The sequence below is a fragment of the Hippopotamus amphibius genome, chromosome 6, assembly GCF_030028045.1.
Source record: "Hippopotamus amphibius kiboko isolate mHipAmp2 chromosome 6, mHipAmp2.hap2, whole genome shotgun sequence".
Lineage (NCBI taxonomy): Eukaryota > Metazoa > Chordata > Mammalia > Artiodactyla > Hippopotamidae > Hippopotamus > Hippopotamus amphibius.
In genome coordinates this window covers 125,504,088-125,525,456 of record NC_080191.1, presented here as the reverse complement: position 1 = coordinate 125,525,456, position 21,369 = coordinate 125,504,088, and the positions used below count along the sequence as shown (strand labels likewise).

The 21,369-nt window shown below is 34.1% G+C and overlaps 1 protein-coding gene across 1 annotated transcript in view; it reads left to right on the top strand.

Moving 5' to 3' along the window:
• Nucleotides 1-21,369, top strand: part of PLOD2 (procollagen-lysine,2-oxoglutarate 5-dioxygenase 2) — a 102,956-nt gene that overhangs the window by 57,165 nt on the left and 24,422 nt on the right. Inside the window, exons 4-7 of the mRNA XM_057740002.1 lie at nt 2,830-2,993; nt 6,119-6,231; nt 7,775-7,838; nt 9,061-9,158. Of these exons, the coding sequence (XP_057595985.1) occupies nt 2,830-2,993; nt 6,119-6,231; nt 7,775-7,838; nt 9,061-9,158 (439 nt within the window). The remainder of the gene's footprint in view (nt 1-2,829; nt 2,994-6,118; nt 6,232-7,774; nt 7,839-9,060; nt 9,159-21,369) is intronic.

Here is a 21,369-nt window from a genome sequence, read left to right as displayed (position 1 = left end):
TGAATTATGTGAAGATAATTTTTGCCTTTTACATTTTGCTTTACAGGAATTGCTTTTTGTTATAAAGGTAATGCCTGCTTATAAAATACTAAATTATAAGAGTACAAGTTGCCACAACTCCTCCTTTTCAAGTTATTGACTTCTGCTAATAGTTTTAGATTTATAGTGGAGATGCTATATCCTTCACTGGGGTTACAAAGACAAAACAATCACTTGCCAAATGTGCATTTATAACTTTGAATACATGATGCTACCTGCAAAATATCTGAATCAATTTGGTCCAAGTCTCCAATTATATGATCTCTGACATAATGAACTCTTTTCATCCTTCTCTCCAGACGATGTGTTGGGGTTCCTCTGCAGCTTGCAAGGTGGTCTCTGCCTCAGAGGGTTTGCTTTATTTGCCTCACCTTTCATGGCTCAGTTACCCATAAAACTGGTCTTACTTCCTAATCTTCAATATTAAAAAAAATTATGTAAACAGCTAGTAGTCTTGAGGAAAATACCCCTGTTAGAAAAGATAGGATTATCCTTAGGAGGCAGAAATCTAAAGTGATCCTACTGATGAAATCAGTTGTACTTATAAGAAAAAAGAAACGATGTATTTATGTAAATATTATTTGTGAAGTCAGATTATTTCAGTTTTTTAAACAGGAAAGGAAGAGTTGGCTTGAGGTTTTAGTCAGAACAAATTTATTCTGGTTTAAAATTTATCTTAAAACATATGTATATTTGGCTAAAAATAAAATTATTTAAAACTACAGACTGGTGTAAACTTAAGTGAGTTTTTCCCCTACTTCTCATTTCTTTGGTCCCTTTTCTATAGTAACAATAATGTTAATTTTGATAACTTTTTTAAGAGATTATAATGTGTCAAGTATTGTTCTTAATTTTAAATTTTTAACAATAACTTGATGAGATAGCTACTACTTTCCGCCTTATTTTCTACTTAAACTGAAACATAAAGAGTTTGTTACTAACTTGTCTGTGGTTACTCAGGTAGCAGGTGACAGAGCTGGAATTAGAAACCCAACTGGCTGACTTCAAATTGTGTGCCCTGAGTCACTTTTTGATTATGTTATTAATAGTATTAAAAATTTCCTGCCCATTGATCCTAGAAGAAAGAAAAAACTATATGCCAAATACACACACACACACACACACATATAGACACACATACACACACACATATATATATATATACATAGATATGTTTTAATTTTGAAGTTTGTTTTGGTAACTGAAATAAAAAGCAATGATAAAATTTAAATTGTCTAGAACAATTTAAAATGAAAAAGTCTATCTCTGATTCCAACTTTACTTTTACTATTTTTTAAAAAATTGGCTAGGCATAATTACTAAGTTTGGTTTCACACTAGCAATACTTTAATCCTTTTTTTTTTTTTTTAAGATTCAGAAGTGGACTAACTGGTGAGGGTGCACGTGTCCAGTATTTTTTACTTGTAAAGCCTGGTTCACCATGAAAGGGAAAGAAAGAGAGAGGAAACAGAGAGGGTAGGCAGCTTCCTTTTTAAAGCACGAAACCTGGAGATCACAGGAACATACCAGCTCCACTCACATTCCATTGGACAGACTTGGTCATGTGGCCTCATGGCTTCAGAGTAATCTTTAGCCATGTGCCCAGTTAACATGCAGGGATTCCAGTATTAAAATAAAGGCATAGGAATGTATATGGGGGTCAGTTAGCATCTCTGCCACAAGGGTAAACTTACGCTATTCTTGCTAATTTTTTTAAGTTTCATTGGATTTTTACTTATAGAGATGAGAACTAGTGTGTTTCATTTTGATAAAGTGATTCATATATAGAAAGTTATTAAATGTTGCCTGATGCATTACTGCTATCCTACCATATTAACTAACTCCTTGAGAGCAAGTCTGGCAAAGGTGTGTGGAACAGCGTCCTTACTTCCCAATTCAGATATCACAGCAGTGCATTTGGACTATTGGCTATTAGGAAGACCTAGTGCTGAATTAAAGAGCATTAGTTTACTCTGTTTGTTTGCCACCTAGGATGTCAAGTCATTAAATTATCATCTTTGGAAACCTTTGGTTTTGAGGTACTCCAATGTTAAAAAAAGATGCAAAAGAATTTGTAGTTGTAGCAAGAAGAGAGAACTTATTGCAGAGTGGAAATATATTAGGTAATGTCGTCCACATGTCATATTATAAGTCATTGTGATTCTGTGGGTGAACTATGAGTAATACAGTCTTCAGAAAAATCAGTGAAACTATAAATTTCATTTTTTACATATGTTTTTCAAGTGTATTGAGCTATAAAAAGATGCACTTGTCTATATACTTTTATTTTAGGATTTCAGGCTAAATAGTGATTCAGATATAAATTTATATTGATGACATTTAGTAGATGAACACATTTTGTCAAAGATAATGAAATCTTCAGAAATTATGATGGATGTGTACAAATCAAATTGGAACATTAGGCAGTTACAATGGCAGCTTCTGTCATTTATTGTGTTTATATTATGTTATATAGCAAGTTACTGATTTTTAACATTTCAACACTTTTAGAATTTTGATTTTGGAGAGTAAGTGATTACTGAAAGAAATTAAGACTATAAAAAAGCTGTCATTTATTTGGACTTCATTTGCCAGTGTAATGTAAACACTAATAATTTAATACAATATAATTTCAGTTGGGGGAAACTTGTTTGGTTTACTCTGTAAGTAGTTGACATTAATCTTGTCTTGGATTCTAAATTCTGGCTTCTTTTAGGGACTGTTTCTTGGTTTATACATCTAAATTCTGACAACTGTGTTTTATAACTTCTTTTTTTCCTCATCAAACAGCTTTAATGTTATATTTGCTGGTGGTCCAGAAGAAGTTCTAAAAAAGTTCCAAAAGTCAAACCACAAAGTGGTCTTTGCAGCAGATGGAATTCTGTGGCCGGATAAAAGACTAGCAGACAAGTATCCCATTGTGCACATTGGGAAACGCTACCTGAATTCGGGAGGTGGGTAAGGTGCTGGAAGAAAAGTGTAATGCAAGTCACAGTAAATTATAAATACTGATGAAACAACCTTTTTTAAAATATATAACTGTAGACATGAGGTTTTAAAGAACCATTATCTTCTTGTTTCTATGGGAAAATTATATCAGTTTAAAATCCACAGTGCATTTTATAATTGACAAAGCGCTTTCTCATCTATTATATCATATGATGTTTCTAGCAACACTAGGTGGTGTAATTGTTATTATTTCTGCATTATAGGTGAGAAAGCCTGTGTTTCCCAGATTTAAGTGACTTTTCCTAGAGACATTTACTTATTAAAGGAAAAGCGACAGGGATCCAGGTCTTCTCACTATAATTTCATTAAGAACTTTCTGGCTCTAGGATAATGGGCTTAGTAATTCCCTTACTGAGGAGAAGAGTGCAAGCTACATTTATGTAGTTTCACAAAAAGGGCATTACTTAATTGTATCTATATTTTAAATATGTCAGGGTAAATGATTTATCTTGAAATTCCTAGTCAAAAAAGATTCAACATTGAGTGTCTAGGTGTACTTAAAATACTGCATTTGATATGCCACCATGGAATAAAGGAAGAAATTATCAGATTTTCCTCTTCTCTTCAAAAAATAAAATAAAATTTGACTTTGGACATTATTATAACTCCAAAATGTTTTCCTTAGAGTGTGATTAATATAAACACATGGCCAGAAGACATGGCTGTAGGATGGGGGACATGTCAGAGAAACGAGTTGGGTAGAAATTGCAAGCCACACAGGGAAAACAGATTTTAGGGGGATTTATATATATTAACTGATTGTATTCAGGCCAGTTCAAATAAGTGCTGCTTGAGACAGCAGCATGTCTGGATTCTAGACTATGCTCAGTTACTTTTGTCAATTAGAGTTTTAGCAAGTAATATACTTTCTCTGAGACGCCACAATTACAGCTCTACTCACCTGCATTTTATTTTAGCAACCCATTTCCATAGAGGAACCTTGGAACTTTGTCAGCTCATATAAATATTGCACTTCTGAAACCTTAAATCCCCGTGTGTACTGCCTAGTTTCAGCTCACTTTTCTCTTCATCTCTATACGTTTTTAGTTCATGGTTTTGGGGATTGCTTGATCATTTTATTTTTCTCCTAATTTACCTACCATGTTCGAATTTTACTTCAATATTCAAGTCAAAACCTAGGATTTTTCATATCGGTCGGTCTCTTTGTCCTCAGTATTTTAGCCATCCTTCCTCTTAGATTTACAGTAGAGATGGCTGCCCACTCAGGACTTCTCTGTCTGAGCAATTGAATTGGGAGTGAGTGCTGCTTCCATCTCCAGCTGTCAGACCTTCAGTGACACATGGCTAACCTTTTAACTTGTCCTAAGTCCTAGGTAGTTTAAGAGCCGCTGAGCTGTGGAACTCTGGGATACGTTTTACTTTGTATTCATTAGTTTTTCTAAACATGGCATGTATAGTGAAACATATCATAGGTAAATGTATCTAGATGTGATATATCTACCTAAGAATCAGAATTTCAAACAGATGCAAAATACTGTGGCAACAGCGAAAAACTAGCAAGTGTGTGCCTTTGTAAGCAAGTTTAATTAAGGACAAGGTGTTTATAAGTGGGACAGTGATCACACAAGGACATCAAAACATCATCCTTATGCCTCCTGTAGTCAAAATAATTAAAGAAATGCTAGAAAATCTAAGTATGTTCAGTAAAAGTTTATGGATGATATATTGAGAATTATTTAAGGGACGAGTTTTGTTTGTGGGTACCTCATTTAGTTTAAAAAATCTTTATCATGGAGAGTAAACGTGTTTCCTTATGAGGAAGATTTCACAATATAAGAAACTTTATTCTTTTGAAATAATATGGCAGTTTAATAGAAAAATGTAATCATAAAATATATACCGCATACCAAGAAAATAGATGTGATTCCTTTTCACTTTTTAGGACACTTGGGGTTTACGAAAAGGATAAGGAAACGTAATTTTTGAAAACCAGTGGTATAAACCATTGGAAAATGTCATGTGTTGCTGCTTGAATATATATATATATATATTTTTTTTTTTTGTCACAGAAGATTGGTTATAAGAATTAAAAAATACCTTTTTCAGTGTTTTACAATTTTTTATTTGGCAAAAATGACCAAAAAATGAGCCACCAGTGATTGATTTAGTCATGTTTTCATTTTGTCTTGTTTTCTCTAGTTAGCGATAATATTCCTGGACCTATTTCTTTTAATTTTTTTATTCCTATGAGGATATTTTAATTTTGAGGGTAATAAGCTAGGTTTCCTTTCAATTCACAGGAGTAAAATTGATGTTTTTGTAAAAGTATTGCATATCAATGAAACATAGCAGTTTGGCTGCATTTCTGAAATTCAGGGGAAGACTCAAACACGGGAAAGATGATCCTGTTGTCTGTGTCTTTTACAGACAACTCTTGTTGGCATATTTAATGCTTATGCTCTAATGCCAAGGTGAACAATCCAATTTTAGACTTCCTTCTCCAGACCATGACACACAAAACCCGGCCAGAAAATGGTTTAGCAGACGCAGTAATGACTAGCTCAGTGAAGGAAAATTTTCCAAAATGCCCTAGATATAAAATTTCTTTGGGATGTTTGCAGTCAGTGACAAATCCAACATTCCTTTGATTGTGCACTGACATTAAACCACTGTAGTAGAGGGTTTTTTTCTTTTTCTTTTTCAGGAACAGTGAATCCTTTACAAATGATCTAGGAACAGCATTTTAGAAGGTCAGAAAGAAAATTCTTCTGTCTAATTCTAATTTTTTCCTCATAACTCTTTTTTTCCTCACAAACCTTCTAAAATATTAGTTCTCTCTCTTGTGTAAATTAATTTGGGAAATATGTTTATTCAAAGAGAGTCTTTGATTTTGCAATTGGTACTAAAAACTTCCTCTCTTGCGGTTTATATATGGAGACAAAGGACACACAGTAGCTCATATTTTTGTCATGGTGAGCTGTGAAATTCCAAAGTAAGGATTAGGACAAATAGCTTTACGAGTCTGTGCAACTGGTCTATGAAATTAACAGAGACGTGAGTTTTGGTCTTTGGATTCTGAATCCTCTATTCTTTCTCTTTTGTATTTCAGGATTCATTGGTTATGCTCCATATATCAACCGTATAGTTCAGCAATGGAATCTCCAGGATAATGATGATGATCAGTTATTCTACACTAAAATTTACATTGATCCACTGAAGAGGGTAGGTAATAGCTCTTGCTTTCAACGTAACCTCCTTGTTCAAATAGCTGCTGGTGCTGCAGCCATTGCATCCGTATTCTGGGCAGTTAACAGGTAGAATAATAAATAAGGGGCCATCTCAGTTGTGTCAACTCTCTCTGAGTAGCCTATCTAGAAGTCTTACAAAATACTTTCTCATACTTTTCTTTGACCAGAACACATTTTTTGGGCTACACATAATATGCAGAGGAGTTTTATTCTTTATTTCGAGTACATGTGTCCTACTAAAAATCTGAATTTTCTTATTAAGGGGAGGAATATTGAGGACACTAGCATCCTGCCATAAACCCTAAGGAGAATATTCCCGAGATTGGTTTAATGAAAGTTTGGAGAAAAGTAAAACAAGGTTCTCTAATTTGATAATATTTTTAGTATATTCACCTAATGTAAGTAATGTTTCACAAGTTTACTGTGTATAACCAGTACAGTTCTAAAATTTACTGAACTGTGTATTTATGGGTGCTGTCATTAGGAAACATAGTGTTTTTTTAAGTATATTTTACAGTGAGTTTGCAACTGTAGCTACTTCTGTTTTCTTAGATAAATACTTGTTATCTAAATATTTTCATTAAATACTTCTTAAGAAACTCTACTCTTAAAATGTTTATTTTTCTTCTCTCTGTTTTTTTACTGTCTCTTATGTGCCTGACACAGCCAGCCTGAGGATTTGGTCTCATCCGAGAGCAGAAACCTACTGTTGGCATGAGTGCTAGCCCCTGCAGCTTGATGCTGTCTTTCTTAGAGTAATTCAACAGTGGAAGCACTCTGAGTCTTATTTAATTGTTTTTTGCTTTAGGATGTTTTCTCTGAAAGATCGCTTCTGGGTCTGTAATATTTTTTGTTGTGTAAATCCTATTGAAGTTTCTCTCTAAGCATAAGATTTTATCTGGTTAGCATGTGTCTTAGTCTGCTTGGTTTGCCATAACAAAATATCATAGACTGGGTGCCTTAAATAAAGAAATTTACTTTCTCGCAGTTCTGGAGGCTAGAAGTCTGAGATCAGGGTGCCAGAATGGTTGGTTTCTGGTGAGAGCTCTCTTCCTGGCTGGTAGATGGCAGCCACCTTCTTGCTATGTCCCTGCATGGTGCAAAGAGAGACAGAGACAGAGAGAGACCGAGGGTTAGGGCTTGAACATATGAATTTTGAGGGAACACAAACATTCAATCCGTAACAGCATGCAAAGACAATTTTAGGAATATTATTATGGCAGAGCTATGTAGCTGAAACTAGTCCATTGAGAGTAAGGTTTGTAAAGCTGAATAATCTTTTTGATTAGGTTGATTAATTACAAACCTATTGTAGCAGTCAGGCAGGTTATGCTGCAAAATATTAATCCCCATCCTCAACAGCTTCAGGTAACAGAGGTTTTTCTGAAGAAGGTTGCTGGAATAATTTATGTATAGGATCTTTAAATTCCCCCAAAGAACAATAACTATATTAACATGATAGTGTTGTTTGCTGTGTTTATTGTCATTTTTAATACTTTTTCCATTCTTATTTTTAGGAAGCCATTAACATCACATTGGATCACAAATGCAAAATTTTCCAGACCTTGAATGGAGCTGTAGGTATGCTTCCTAAATACTGGGTTGCTCATGTGTGCAAGTGAACACCTGTGTTTCCAACTGTCTGTCTTTTGTTATATTCATTTGGGGGCTATGACTAAGACTGACGTGTAGGTATTGCAACTTTTAAAAAATATTGTACTTAAGCTGAGCTTGATATAAATATGTTCAGTTAAAATCATTTCCTAAGAATAGTACAAAAAGATAAGCGTCTGCCCTAAGGTAACTTAGACTTTAGTGTCTTACCATCGGGGGACTGTAAGTATAGTTTTGAATTAGTTGCACTTTGTTATTACACAGTTTTCAGTATCAGCTCTTTATATTGTGAATTAGAAGCATTAGAGTATTTTAACCTAGGTTAAAGGTAACTGGTAACAAGACGTACACTGTGGAGTGTGTGTGTGTGTGCGTGTGTGTGTGTGCATGCCTATGTGTGTTTTCCTGATAGACGTGTATCTTGATAAAAATACAACACATTAAATTTAATTTATCAATACATTAAAAATAAACATACATTAATACATTAATGCATTAATACTTCAGAAATTAAAAATACATTGCAATTCAATATAGTTCTTCAAGGCAGTTCATGAGTAAAATGATTCTTAGATTCTTAGTTTGGTGTGCTCTGGAAATGTGAGGAAAGGAACTTGAAAACAAAAAAAAAGTTTCTGCTCACATCTGACTTGTATATTCCTGGAATTTACATTAGGCCTGATTTTCAAGAGCTGGAAATACTATCAATGATGGCCAGTTTTAGAAACCTAGCTTATGCCTGGCAGTTTTCTGTTTGCCATACATATATTATTACTATCTTCATAATAACCTAGAAAAGCAGGTAAGAATCCCATTTTACAGATGAATAAATTGAGACAATAGTTTAACTCATCCGGGATTACATCACTATCAAAAGGCAGAGGCACTATTGCAAAGATGCTTTCCTTCCACCAAGACCTTCTGGTGTCTTAGTACCTCAGTTTGCCAGCACCAGGTTGGAGAAAGTTAGGTGTTCAGAATCTGTATCTGTGTCAGTGTTGTCCTGCATTTTGGATATCTGCTGACTTGGAGCAGGCAAAGTTTCTCAACATTTAGCACATGGAATAGCATGCATAAGAAATTTTATAACAAAAACAAGATGTGTAGATGGATGTATACATGTATATGTGTATATGAATACATACACACATTTTAAATTAGTAAAATCTGTCTTTTCTTTTTAACCCAGATGAAGTTGTTTTGAAATTTGAAAATGGCAAAGCCAGAGCTAAGAATGTGTTTTATGAAACATTACCAGTGGTGATTAATGGAAATGGACCCACCAAGGTGAGTCACAGTGACCTTTCTCTGTTTCCTTATTTCTTAGATATAGATTATGGAACAATATATAGAATGACTTCTTCTTCCCCTCCTCCTCCTTCCCTTCCTCCCCCTCCCCCTCCTTCCCCTCTTTTTTTCCCTCCTCTGTTTCCTTCTCCCCCATCTCTTCCTCTCCCTCCTCTTCTTCTCTTCCCCCTCCTCCTCCTCTTCCATTCCTCCTTCTCCTCCTTTAATATCTTTAAGAGGCTTGGTAAATGACAAGATCCTACTGTATAGCACCGGGAACTATGTTAAATATCCTGTGATAAACCATAATGGAAAAGAATATTAAAAAAGAGAATGTTTATATGTATATAACTGAGTTACTTGGCTGTACAGCAGAGATTGGCACAGCATTGTAAATCAGCTGTGCTTCAATAAGAAATTTTTAAAAATATCTTTAAGAGGCTTTATTTTGGTGCCAACAATTTACTAGCTTCATCTGTTACACAGTGTATTATCTGGTTTCATTCAGATTAATCAAACTGATTATTTTTCCTCAGCAGATTGATAACTTTCCATTCTATTTGTACCACATTTCAGTTTAGTGTTTAAGTAACAGCTTACTTGAGAGGGAGCCACATTTCCTTCATATGGAGTATCCTCTCTGAATAAGAAAAGGGATCATTTGTTTCCCCTGAGTCACCATTGTCAACATTAATAGCTCTGTTAACATTGGAGTGTAATTGTGTGTCCAGAAAGCTTCCTCTTGCACTTATACTATAACAAGGGTGGTGGGTTATAGTTGACAAAAACATAATTTGTCTAATGAAATTTTATGTGCTTTTTTGTTTGTTTGTTTGCTTTTTGTTTTTTTGGCACACGGGCTTAGTTGCTCCGTGGCATGTGGGATCTTCCTGGAGCAGGGATCGAACCTGTGTCCCCTGCATTGGCAGGCGGACTCTCAACCACCGTGCCACCTAGGAAGCCCCTATGTGCATTTTGAATGTGTATAATTTAGCTTGGTGAAAATGTTTCTGACTGCAAAATTTGTAGTAAGTTTGTATTGTTGGTATCAGTTAAAATGGAACATGAATTTATATATATATACACACACGTATATATATACATATGCATATATATACACACAAACATACGTATATATGTTTAGTAATACTGTGCTTAAAACAATGTTCTGAGATACTAAGATGATGCCTGGCTTACTCATAAGTACCTAGAAAAGAGGTCACTTGATAAATTTGCACTGTGGGAAGAGAGGATGGAGAGATGGGGGTCTGCTGTTTCAGCGGAGAGTAGTCTGAATTCCAGTAAAAGCTATATTCATGGGAAGACATTCAAGGAAAAGCCCACAGTGGCAGTTTCTCTACCATAAAAATGGAGGAAGTAGATTCCCCTTCTCTAGTTAATCTTTCCACCTTGCTTTTCATCCCATTCCAGCCCTCCTATAGAGCCTTCCCCATGGGCTCCTTTTTCTGTCTGGCAGCAATTTCCCCAGCTCTAGTCTCTCATCCTCATCAGCATTTTAAAGACCCTCAAGTCTTTCTTATCCTAGAAATCCAGCCAACACAAACTGCAACATCCTTCTCAATCTACATTGCCTCCCAGCCTGCCTGTCTTTTCCCCTCCCCTTCACAGCCATACTCTTTAAAGTAGCAGCAACTCACTGCTACCACTGTTCTTCCCACCACCCCAGGAACGGCTCCTGTCAAGGTCTGTTGTGACGTCCTTGTTGAGTAGTAGACACTCATCAGCTCTCATTTATCTTTCATCCAAAGATAACATTTGATGATATTCATCATTTGGTCTGATTTGAAATACTTCCCTTTGCTTACATGATGCTCTGCTAGTTTGTCTAATAATTTTCTGGCCTTTCCTCTCTAGTCTCTCTCTTTCTCTTTCTTTTTTTTAATATACATTTTTAATATTTAACACTTTGTGTGTGTAGGGGACTCAGGGTTGAGTGATCCTCTTCCTGTATTGTTTTAGTTAAGTGTTCTACAGGTATCTCTCTGAGACATCTTTCTTTTCCCAGCTACACGCATTCTTAATCAGATTCATTCCCAATCAGCAAATCTGTTGCTGATTACTTTCAAATCTTTGCTGTAGCGTCTGTCTTTCCTGAGCTCTGGGTTTGAATACCCAATTGTTAGAATTATCTGTGTGTCATATAAGACCTTCAGCTCTGCCTCCTCTTCCACCCAGTTGATTAACCAGAACCTGGGTTTTGTTTTGGCTGTTGTTACTTCCCACTCCCAATCCAAGAGCTATCCTTTCTAACCCCTGTGCATGGTGGTTTGTCTAATTTTCTTAGAGTCAATAGCAGTTTCCTTAATTCAGGCCACCTGTAACCTCCCATAAGTAGCAATCACCCATCAGCAGCCTGAAACTAGAGTATTCTGTGGAAGCAGAAACCCAGTCACATAACTCACCTGTGTGATGCCCTCTGTAGACTCAGGTATGAAGTTCCAAATTCTCAACTTGTTTTGTAAAGCTGTTTTTTGTTGTTTTGTTGTTTTGTTTTTTTTTTAAATTTTGCTTCTGGTTTAGGGGTCCCCAGTGTGCCATCCCATCTACTCTCCCACTCCTAACACAATAATATGTATACACCATTTCTCATTCTCAATCATTGTCTCCCTCAGCTCCTGCCATACTGAGTTAATCTGAACTTTGCAAAAGTTTCGTGTTTCCTCTGTCTGCAGACAGAGTCTTCTGTACATGCATTTCACTCATTCTGGAATCCTCTGACCCTAATTCCCACTTGCTGTACCTGTCTGCTAAGTGCTGTTCATCTTTTAGGTGTCAACTTAGTCTGCACTCCTCAAGTCTCCTGCATGCCTTTATAATATCTGGAATTTGGCCATCACAGAACATAATACCACACGCTGCACAGGGATGGAATTGAACTTTTTTTTTTTTTTCTTTCTGTCTCTTACTGGGTCTTTAGCGTAGGAATCACAGAAATCATATCTATCCTGTTCACTTTTTGTTTCACCAGGGTCCAGCACACGTGTAGCATATATTGGTCTTTCAATAAATTGTGATTGAATGTCAGAGTCTATAAACAATTTAATAACCTAGCATTATCCTTGGGAATGGTGAAGTAGATTTCTTTCCGGCAGGGCAGAATAGTTGTAGAATTTGTGTGGGTCCCTGTAAGTGTCCCTAGGCAGGTAAATGGACTTTTACAACCAGACACATATAACTAAATAGTGTGCTGTTTCTCCTTGGTAATGTAATACTTATATCAAATTTAAAAGTCTTTAAAGAAGGCCCTTCGTCCCAAGAATTTAACTTTTGTGAGTGAGGCCTGATGTTCAGTGATTTCATTGTATCCACCAGTTTTTTTCCAAATTCTCAGGATGATGCTGACGGTAGTTTTACAAAGCAGTCAAAAGACTTCTCATAAGAAAAAGAGCTCTAGTCTTTAGTCATTTAGAAAGACCTGTGTGTACTAAGAAATCTTAAGTCTTCCAAGAGCATTTTCAGTTTAGGCTGTCACTGCATTCAAGCAGTATGATGAGCCTATTATATTTACTGTGACATGATCTTATGATTCTATTTGGCAGCAAAAATGAAGTAATTTTTTTTATTGTAAAAATTGTATTTGGTATAATGTCAAATTTGAGAGAGGATTATATAAATAAGCATTCAACTAATGGTAATACTTTAGTAATATGTTAAAGTTAAATAATATCACCTTTTCCCTGTGTCCAGGAAAATGAAGAAAGAAAGCAGATTACCCTTTTTATTTAACCATCATAAAAGATGAAAGGATTTTTATATGATATTTTGTAATTTAACTTTACTTATTGTTTTATTTAGTAAGAGATGATTATAATGTCAGTGATTTTGAGCTGTAACCTTAATCTGAATGTTAATATTTAAGCAATTTTTTAATTGCAAAAAATATATAATCTGTAAATGATAAATTGTTTATAATGTGTTTATAGACTAAAGTATGTAAAGATGAGTTTATTTCTTAGTTACTTTCTCTAAATCTCATGCTTCAGGAAGCACAACTTTTAAATTGTAAATAATTTAAAAAATCACCTATAATCCCACCACCCTCTTGTATTGTTTTCATTCACAGTTGCTTTCAGTATTTATGTCCTTGTAGTATATATCTATGAGCATTCATATTTTTCATTTGTTTTCATGATGGTGTATAAACAATTTTGTGCTTTTTAATTAACATTTTATTTGAAATGTGTTTTTTATTTATTCTACATAATTATTTTCATACTTGTCTAGATACAATCTAATATAAATCAGTTTTTAGGTAGGAAGCATGACTTATGGTTTGAAGTTTTACTTTTTATTCTTGGAACTTATTTATTGTTAGTAACACATAAGATATTTAATACCTAACTTTTTTCTTTCAAATATCAGATAATGTACTTCTTAAGGTAATCATTATGAAATTGGTACTATTTTTATACAAACAGAAATTAAATGTAAGAAGAGCACATCATCTAATTTGCACATGAAAACAAGTCATTTCTGAAATGAATTTGATTTATAATAGAAATAGAAATCTTAATTTTGTGCCTATAAACCTCAATGCTTGGGTCACTATGACCTTGAATAATTGGATATTTGGAAAAAAAAAAAAGAAAAAAAAAAAGATTCAGTTGGAAAAGTTTCTCTGCCAATGACATGACATCACCCTTGGAAACATTTTGATATTGTGAAAGAAGGATCAGGAAAGCACTACCACCTAGTAGCTGGGGACTGCCCGGAACAGCCTAACTACATAAACAGTTTTCTCTGCTTTCCAAAGCTGCCAGAATAAATGTCTGTGATTTTAATGAATAAAACAGATGTAAACGGAGGGTGGGGGTGATGGGTAACCTCTGCCTGTGTGATGAGAGATCCAAGACAGGGAGATTTCCAGTCTTAAGTATCTATGAAAATCAAATTGAGGTAAAAAGTAGAAAGTAGAAAAATTATAATATAAAGTTTTAATTCTGAAAATGTAATGCCTTTTATGCTCTAACCTTTTAAAAAAGATATTGATAATTTTCATATTCACATAGGGGTCCTAATAGACCGATCAATAATTCATGAAATAAATATTTAATTTCTTAAGAGATTTCTGAGATGAGGAAAGTGCCACTCTTTATATATAGATGGGAATTTTAGATATGTCCAACCATGTGGGGGATTTCATTTCTTTTTCTTTTAAAAAAATTGTTTCCCAGGATATTTAAAACAAAACTGTGTATTTCCCACTAGCCTTTTAAAAAAATCCCTTTTAGAAATAATGCTTAATAGAGAATCTATTTTCACATGAATCTCTTTATTTTCATACTTCAAAACCATAATATTATATAGAACATGAATGATTAATGTTTGCACTTGTAGTTTGACAACAGTAAAATTTTTGTTTTTGTTGTAGAGGCATATTCAAATGACCACACTAACTCTTGAAATGTCATTAATGAACATGATAAGTACATATTTCCTGCCTTGTAATTTGTTTCCTGAATTATCATGTAGTTCAAAAGGGAAGTGAATGAGTTACCTTTTCCATGTCTTATGATTGTGCTATACAGAATAATGTAACTGGCTACAATATCTGTAAAACACAAAGCTTTTTTCATTATAGTTAATACTGTACTTGTTTCAATAACATTTGCTTTAGTTTTAGTACAATAGAAATATTTGTATGGAATACCAGATATTTGAGAGGAATTGGAGAAAATGGTACTGTACTAATTTCCTCATCTATTCTATACCATAAGATCTCTTTTAGGGTCTTAGGAAGCTAGAAAAAATTCAGTTGGCACTTATGTACATTTTTGACCATCATATTGAATGTATAAACATTTTTTACTTTTGAGTTCATCTCATGTTTTCAATGAAAAATTAATGATCATATAAACATAAGGAGGATTTAAGGCGCCTCCTTTTAACAGTAATATAAAACTACAGCCAAAGCTAATTTGCTTCAGCTTTACCATGTTAAGGTGAAATAATTGTAGTTTATGGCAAGAAATAATAAAAAAATTAAAAACTACAACTGTTCCTATCACTACAGGTATTAAAATTGCAGTAGAACGTGTAGTAATTTCTTTAAAGTAAGATCAGCAGAATTTTCCCTAAAATGTTTACATGCAACTATTCCTATCACTACAGGTATTAAAATTGCAGTAGAACGTGTAGTAATTTCTTTAAAGTAAGATCAGCAGAATTTTCCCTAAAATGTTTACATATTCAAGATATTTTTTTTGAGGGCTCAGAGCATTTTTTCTGTGTGTTTACCTCTCTCTTTCATCCATCTTCCCTCACCTTCTCCTAAACCCAAAAATATATACAAGGATTCAGATTTTACAGATAAAATGAATGCCAACAGATGCTTAAGGAGAAGGAGAGGTAAATCACAAAAGAGATGCTCTGAGAGATATGAAAGGGGTAGGTGGGGAAACAATATTGTACTTTATTTTTTTCCTTCCAGTTTTATAATTGACATACAGCACTGTATAAGTTTAAAGTGTATAGCAGAATGATTTGACTTACATATATCATGGAATGATTACCGCAATAAGTTTAGTAAACATCCATCATCTCATATAGACACAAAATAAAAGAAAAAGAAAAAAATTTTTCCTTGTGATGAGAACTCTTAGGATTTATTCTCTCAAAAACTTTTGTGTATAACCTATAGCAGTGTTAATTATATTTGTCATGTACATTACATCCCTAGTACTTATTTGTCTTGTAGCTGAAGTTTGTACCTTTTGATCACCTTCAGCCAATTTCCACTTCCCTGCCTCCTGCCTCTGGTAACTGCAAATCTGATTTCTTTTTCTATGAGATTGTTTGCTTGTTTGTTTTTGAAGTATAATTGTGTAAAACACTGTGTTCGTTTCTGGCGCACAACACAGTGATTCGATATTTCTGTACATTACAAAATGATCAACACAATAAATCAAAATATCATTTGTCACCATAAAAGATACTACATTATTATTGACTATATTCTCCACAGTATTCATTTCATGCTCATGGCTCATTTATTTTGTAACTGGAAGTTTGTACCTCTTTATCTCCCTCATCAATTTCTCTCATCCCACCACTCCCATCCCCTCTGGCAACCACCTGTTTGTTCTCTGTATTTATAGCTGTTTCTGATTTGTTATGTTTGTTCTTTTGTTTTTTAGATTCCACATATAAGTGAAATCGTATGGCATTTGTCTTTCATTGTCTGACTTATTTCACTTGAATAAAACCCTCTAGGTTTATCCATGTTGTTGAAAATGGCAAGATTTCATTCTTTTTTGTGGCTAATATTCCATTTTATTTATGTATCACAGCTTCTTTGTGCATTCATATTTCGGTGGACACTTAGATTGCTTCCATAGCCTGGCTATTGTAAGTAATGCTGCAGTTAGTGTTTTTGTTTTCTTGGAAAAAATATCCAGAAGTGGAATTGTGGGATCATATGGTAGGTCTATTTTTCATTTTTTGAAGGACCTCCCTGCTACTTTCCATAGTGACTGCACCAATTTACATTCCCATCAACATTGTATGAAGGTTCCCCTTTTTCCCCATCCTTGCCAGCACTTGTTATTTGATGTTTTTTTGATAGTAGCCATTTTAACAGATATCTCGTGGTTTTTATTTGCATTTCCCTGATGATTATGTTGAGCATCTTTTCATTGCCTGATGGCCGTTTGTATGTCTTCTTTGGTGAAATATCTATTCAGGTCCCCTGCCCATATTTCATTGGATTGTTTTTTTTTTTTTTTGATGTTGAGTTGCATGAGTTCTTTATATGTGTTGGGTATTAACCCCTTATTGGACATATCATTTGCAAATATCTTCTCCTATTCGGTGGGTGGCCTTTTTGTTTTGTTGATAGTATTTTCATGTGCAAAAGTAATTATATGTACAAAAGCTTTGTAGTTTGATTAGTCACATTTGTTTATTTTGCTTTTGTTTCCCTTGCCTGAGGAGACACATACAAAAAATATTGCTAAGATCAATGTTAAAGAGCATACTACCTATGTTTTCTTCAAGAAATTTTATGGTTTCTTTTTTTACATTTAATTCTTTCATCTGTTGTGAGTTTATTGTTGTATATGGTATGAGAAAGTAGTCCAGTTTGATTCTTTTGCATGTAGCTGTCCAGTTTTTCCAACACCATTTAATAAAGAGGCTCTCTGTTCTCATTGTATTTTCTTTTCTTTGTCATAGATCATTAACCATATAAGTGTAACTTTATTTCTGGGCTCTCTATTCTGTTCCTTTTATCTCTGTATCTGTTTTGTGCCAGTGCTATACTGTTTTGATTACTGTACCTTTGTGGTATAGTATGAAATCAGAGAGCATGATAATTCCAGTTTTGTTCTTCTTTCTCAAGATTGCTTTGGCTATTTGGCATCTTTTGTGGTTCCATATAAATTGTAGGATTATTTGTTCTAGTTTTATGAAAAATGTTGTGGGTGTTTTGATAGGAATTGCGTTATATCTGGAGATTGCTTTGGATAGCATGGACATTTTCACAATATTAATTCTTCCAGTCCATGAACACAGTTTTTCTATTCATTTATTTGTTTCTTCTTCAGTTTCTTTCACCAATGCCTTACAGTTTCCAGAGAACAAATCTTTCACCTCCTTGGTTAAATTTATTCCTAGATATTTTATTCTTCTCTATGCATTTGTAAATGAAATTAATTTTTAAATTTCTCTTTCTGATAGATCATTATTAGTGTATAGAAATGCAACAGATTTCTGTATATTGTTTGTATCTTGCAACTTTACTGAATTCATTTAGTGGATCTAATAGTTTTTTGTGGAGTATTTAGGGTTTTCTCTATACAGTATCATGTCATCTGCAAACAGTGGTAGTTTCACTTCTTTCTTTTCAATTTAGATGACTTTTATTTCTTTTTCTTGCCTAATTGTTCTGGCAAGGACTTCCAAACTAAGTTGAATAAAAGTAGGGAGAGTGAGCATCCTTGTCTTCTTCCTGATCTTAGAGGAAATGCTTTCACCTATTCACCATCGAGTATAACATTAGCTGTGGGTTTGTCATATATGGCCTTTATTATGTTGAGGTATGTCTCCTCATAACCACTTTGCTGAGAGTTTTTGTCATAAATAGATGTTGAATTTTGTTAAAAGTTTTTTCTGTATCAAGATGATTATATGGTTTTTATCCTTCATTTTCTTAATGTGTTGCATCACATTGAGTGCACATGTTGAACCATTCTTGCATTCCTAGAGTAAATCCTACTTGATCATGGTGTATGATCCTTTTAATGTGTTACTGAATTTGGTTTCCTGATATTTTGTTGAAGATTTTTGCATCTATGTTTATCAGTGATAATCACCTATAATTTTCTCTTTTTTTAGTATCTTTGTCTGGTTTTGGTATTAGGGTAATGCTGACCACGTAGAGTGAGTTTGAAAGTGTTCCTTCCTCTTCAGTTCTTCAAAATAGTTTGAGAAGAATAGGTATTAAATCTTTAAATGTGTGGTAAAATTCACCTGTGAAGCTGTCTGGTCATGGACTTTTATTTGTTAGGATTTTTTAGATGTTTGATCAATTTCATTACTACTAATCAGTCTGTTTAGATTTTTTATATCTTTCTGATCATTCTTGGAAGATTGTATAGGCATACTTCATTTTATTGCACTTCACAGATAACTACGTTTTTTGAAAATCGAAAGTTTGTAGCAACCATCTGTTGAGTAGTCTATTAGCGCCATTTTTCCAACAGCATTGCTCACAGTGTGTCTGTGTCATATTTTGGTAATTCTCAAAATATTTCTAACTTTCTTATTATTGTTTTATTTGTTATAGTGATCTGTGATTAGTTATCAGTTGTGATATGTGATCTTTGATGTTACTATGTAATTGTTTTTGGGTGTCGTGAATGTGGCCCATATAAAAAGGCAAACTTCGTTGATTGTTGAAATCACAACAAAGGATTTAGAATATTACATAAATGTAGTTTTAAAGCAACGGCATCGTTTGAGAGGTTTACTCCAATTTTGAAAGGAGTGCAATGCTATTAAACAGCATTGCATGCTACAGACAAATCACTTGTGAAAGGAAGTGTCAATTGATGTGGCAGACTTCCATTGTTGTCTTATTTTAAGAAATTGCCACAGCCACCCCAGCCTTCGGCAACCACTACCCTGATCAGTCAGCAGTCATCAAGATTGAGGCAAGATCCTCAACCAGCAAAAAGGTTATGACTTACGAAGGCTCAGATGACGGTTAGCAGTGTTTAGCAATAAAGTATTTTTTAAGTAAATGCGTACATTGTTGTTTTAGACACAATGCTATTGAATGCTTAATAGACTGCACTATTGTGTAAACATAACTGATACATGGACTGGGAAGCCAAAAAATTTGCGACTTTTTTATTGTGATATACATTTTATTTTGGTAGTCTGGAACAAACCCACAATATCTCTGAGGTATGCCTGTATGTTTTTAGGAATTTATCCATTTCTTCTAGCTTGTCCAGTTTATTGGCATATACTTCGCTCTTAGAACTACTCTCGCTGCATCCCACAGATTTTGGACCATTGTGTTTCCATTTTCATTTGTCAGATATTTTTTGTTTTCCTTTTTGATTTCTTTAGTCAACCATTGGTTGTTTAGTAGCATATTGTTTAACCTTCATATGTTTGGGAATACTGTTTTCTATCTCCTCACTTGGAGTCTATGTGTGATTTTAGATATGAATTGAACCCCTTATAGGCAGCATGTATACAGATCTTTTTTTTTTTTTTTTTAATCCATTCAGCCACCCTATTTGGAATATTTAGTCCATTTACACTGAAAGTGATTATTGATAGGCATGTACTTATTGCAATATTTTGTTAGTTGTTTTCTGGTTATTTTATTCTTCTCTGTTCCTTTCTTCTCTTGGTCTCTTCCCTTGTGATTTGGTTACTTTCTTTAGAGTTATGTTTGTGTTACTTCATCTTTTTTTTTTTTGTTGGTCTGTTATCAGTTTTTGATTTATGGTTACCTTGATTTTTTTATGTAGTATATGGCAGTCTATTTTAAGTTGCTCACTGCTTAAGTTTGACTGTATTCTAAAAGTAATACCTTTTTACTTCCCTCTGCCACATTTTATATTTTTGATGTCATATTTTATATTTTTTATTTTGTGTATCTGTAAATAATTTTTGTAGATAATATTTGATTTTACTAGTTTTGTATTTTAACCTTCATACTAGCTGTATTGTTGGTTGATCTATTATCTTTACTGTATATTTGCCTTTACTGGTGGCATTTTTCTTTCATAATTTTCATATTTCTGATTATGTTCTTATCTTTTCTGTTTAAAGAAGACCCTTTAACTTTTCTTATAAGGTTGGTTTAGCAGTGAGGGACTCCCTTACCTTTTGCTTGTCTGGTAAACTCTTTATCTCTCCTTCAATTCTGAATGTTAAATTTGCCAGATAAAGGTTCTTGGTTGTGTTTTTCTTTTCAGTACTTTCAATATGTCATGTCAATCCTTTCTTGCCTACAGGTTTTCTGCTGAAAAATCATCTGATAACCTCACAGGGTTTACCTTGTATGTGACAAGTTGTTTTTTTCTTGCTGCCTTTAATACTCTCTTTATCTTTAACTTCTGATGTTTTAATGATAGCTTATTTGTGTAGGTCCCTTTGGGTTTATCTTATTTGGAGTTCTCTGGGATTCCTGGACTTGAATGCATTTCCTTCACCAGTTTAGTGGAATTTTCATCCATGATTTCTTCAAATAAGTTTTCTGTCCCTTTCTTTGTTTTCCTTCTGGGACCCCTATAATGCAAATGTTAGAATGCTTATTGTTGTCCCAGAGGTTCCTTAAACTATCCTCATTTTTAAAAATTCTTTTTTCTTTTTGCTGTTTTGATTGGGTGATTTCCATCAGCCTGTCCTCCATGTTGCTGATCCTTTCTTCTCATCATCTAGTCTGCTGGTGGTTCCCTCTAGTTTCTAGCTTAGCTCCATTTCATTTAGTTCTTTTTCTGAGGTTTTGTCTTGTTCTTTTATTTGGAAAATATCCCTTTGTCTCCTCATTTAAGCTAATTTTCTGTTTGTTCCTGTGTATTAGGTAGATCAGCTATTATCTCCTGGTCTTTAAAGAGTGGCTTTATATAGAAGGTGTCCTGTGGGGCCCAGTGGTGTGGTCCTTCCTGGTCATAGAGCTAGTTGCTCCAAGAGTATCCTGTGTGTGGGCTGTGTGCGGGCTGTGTGCATC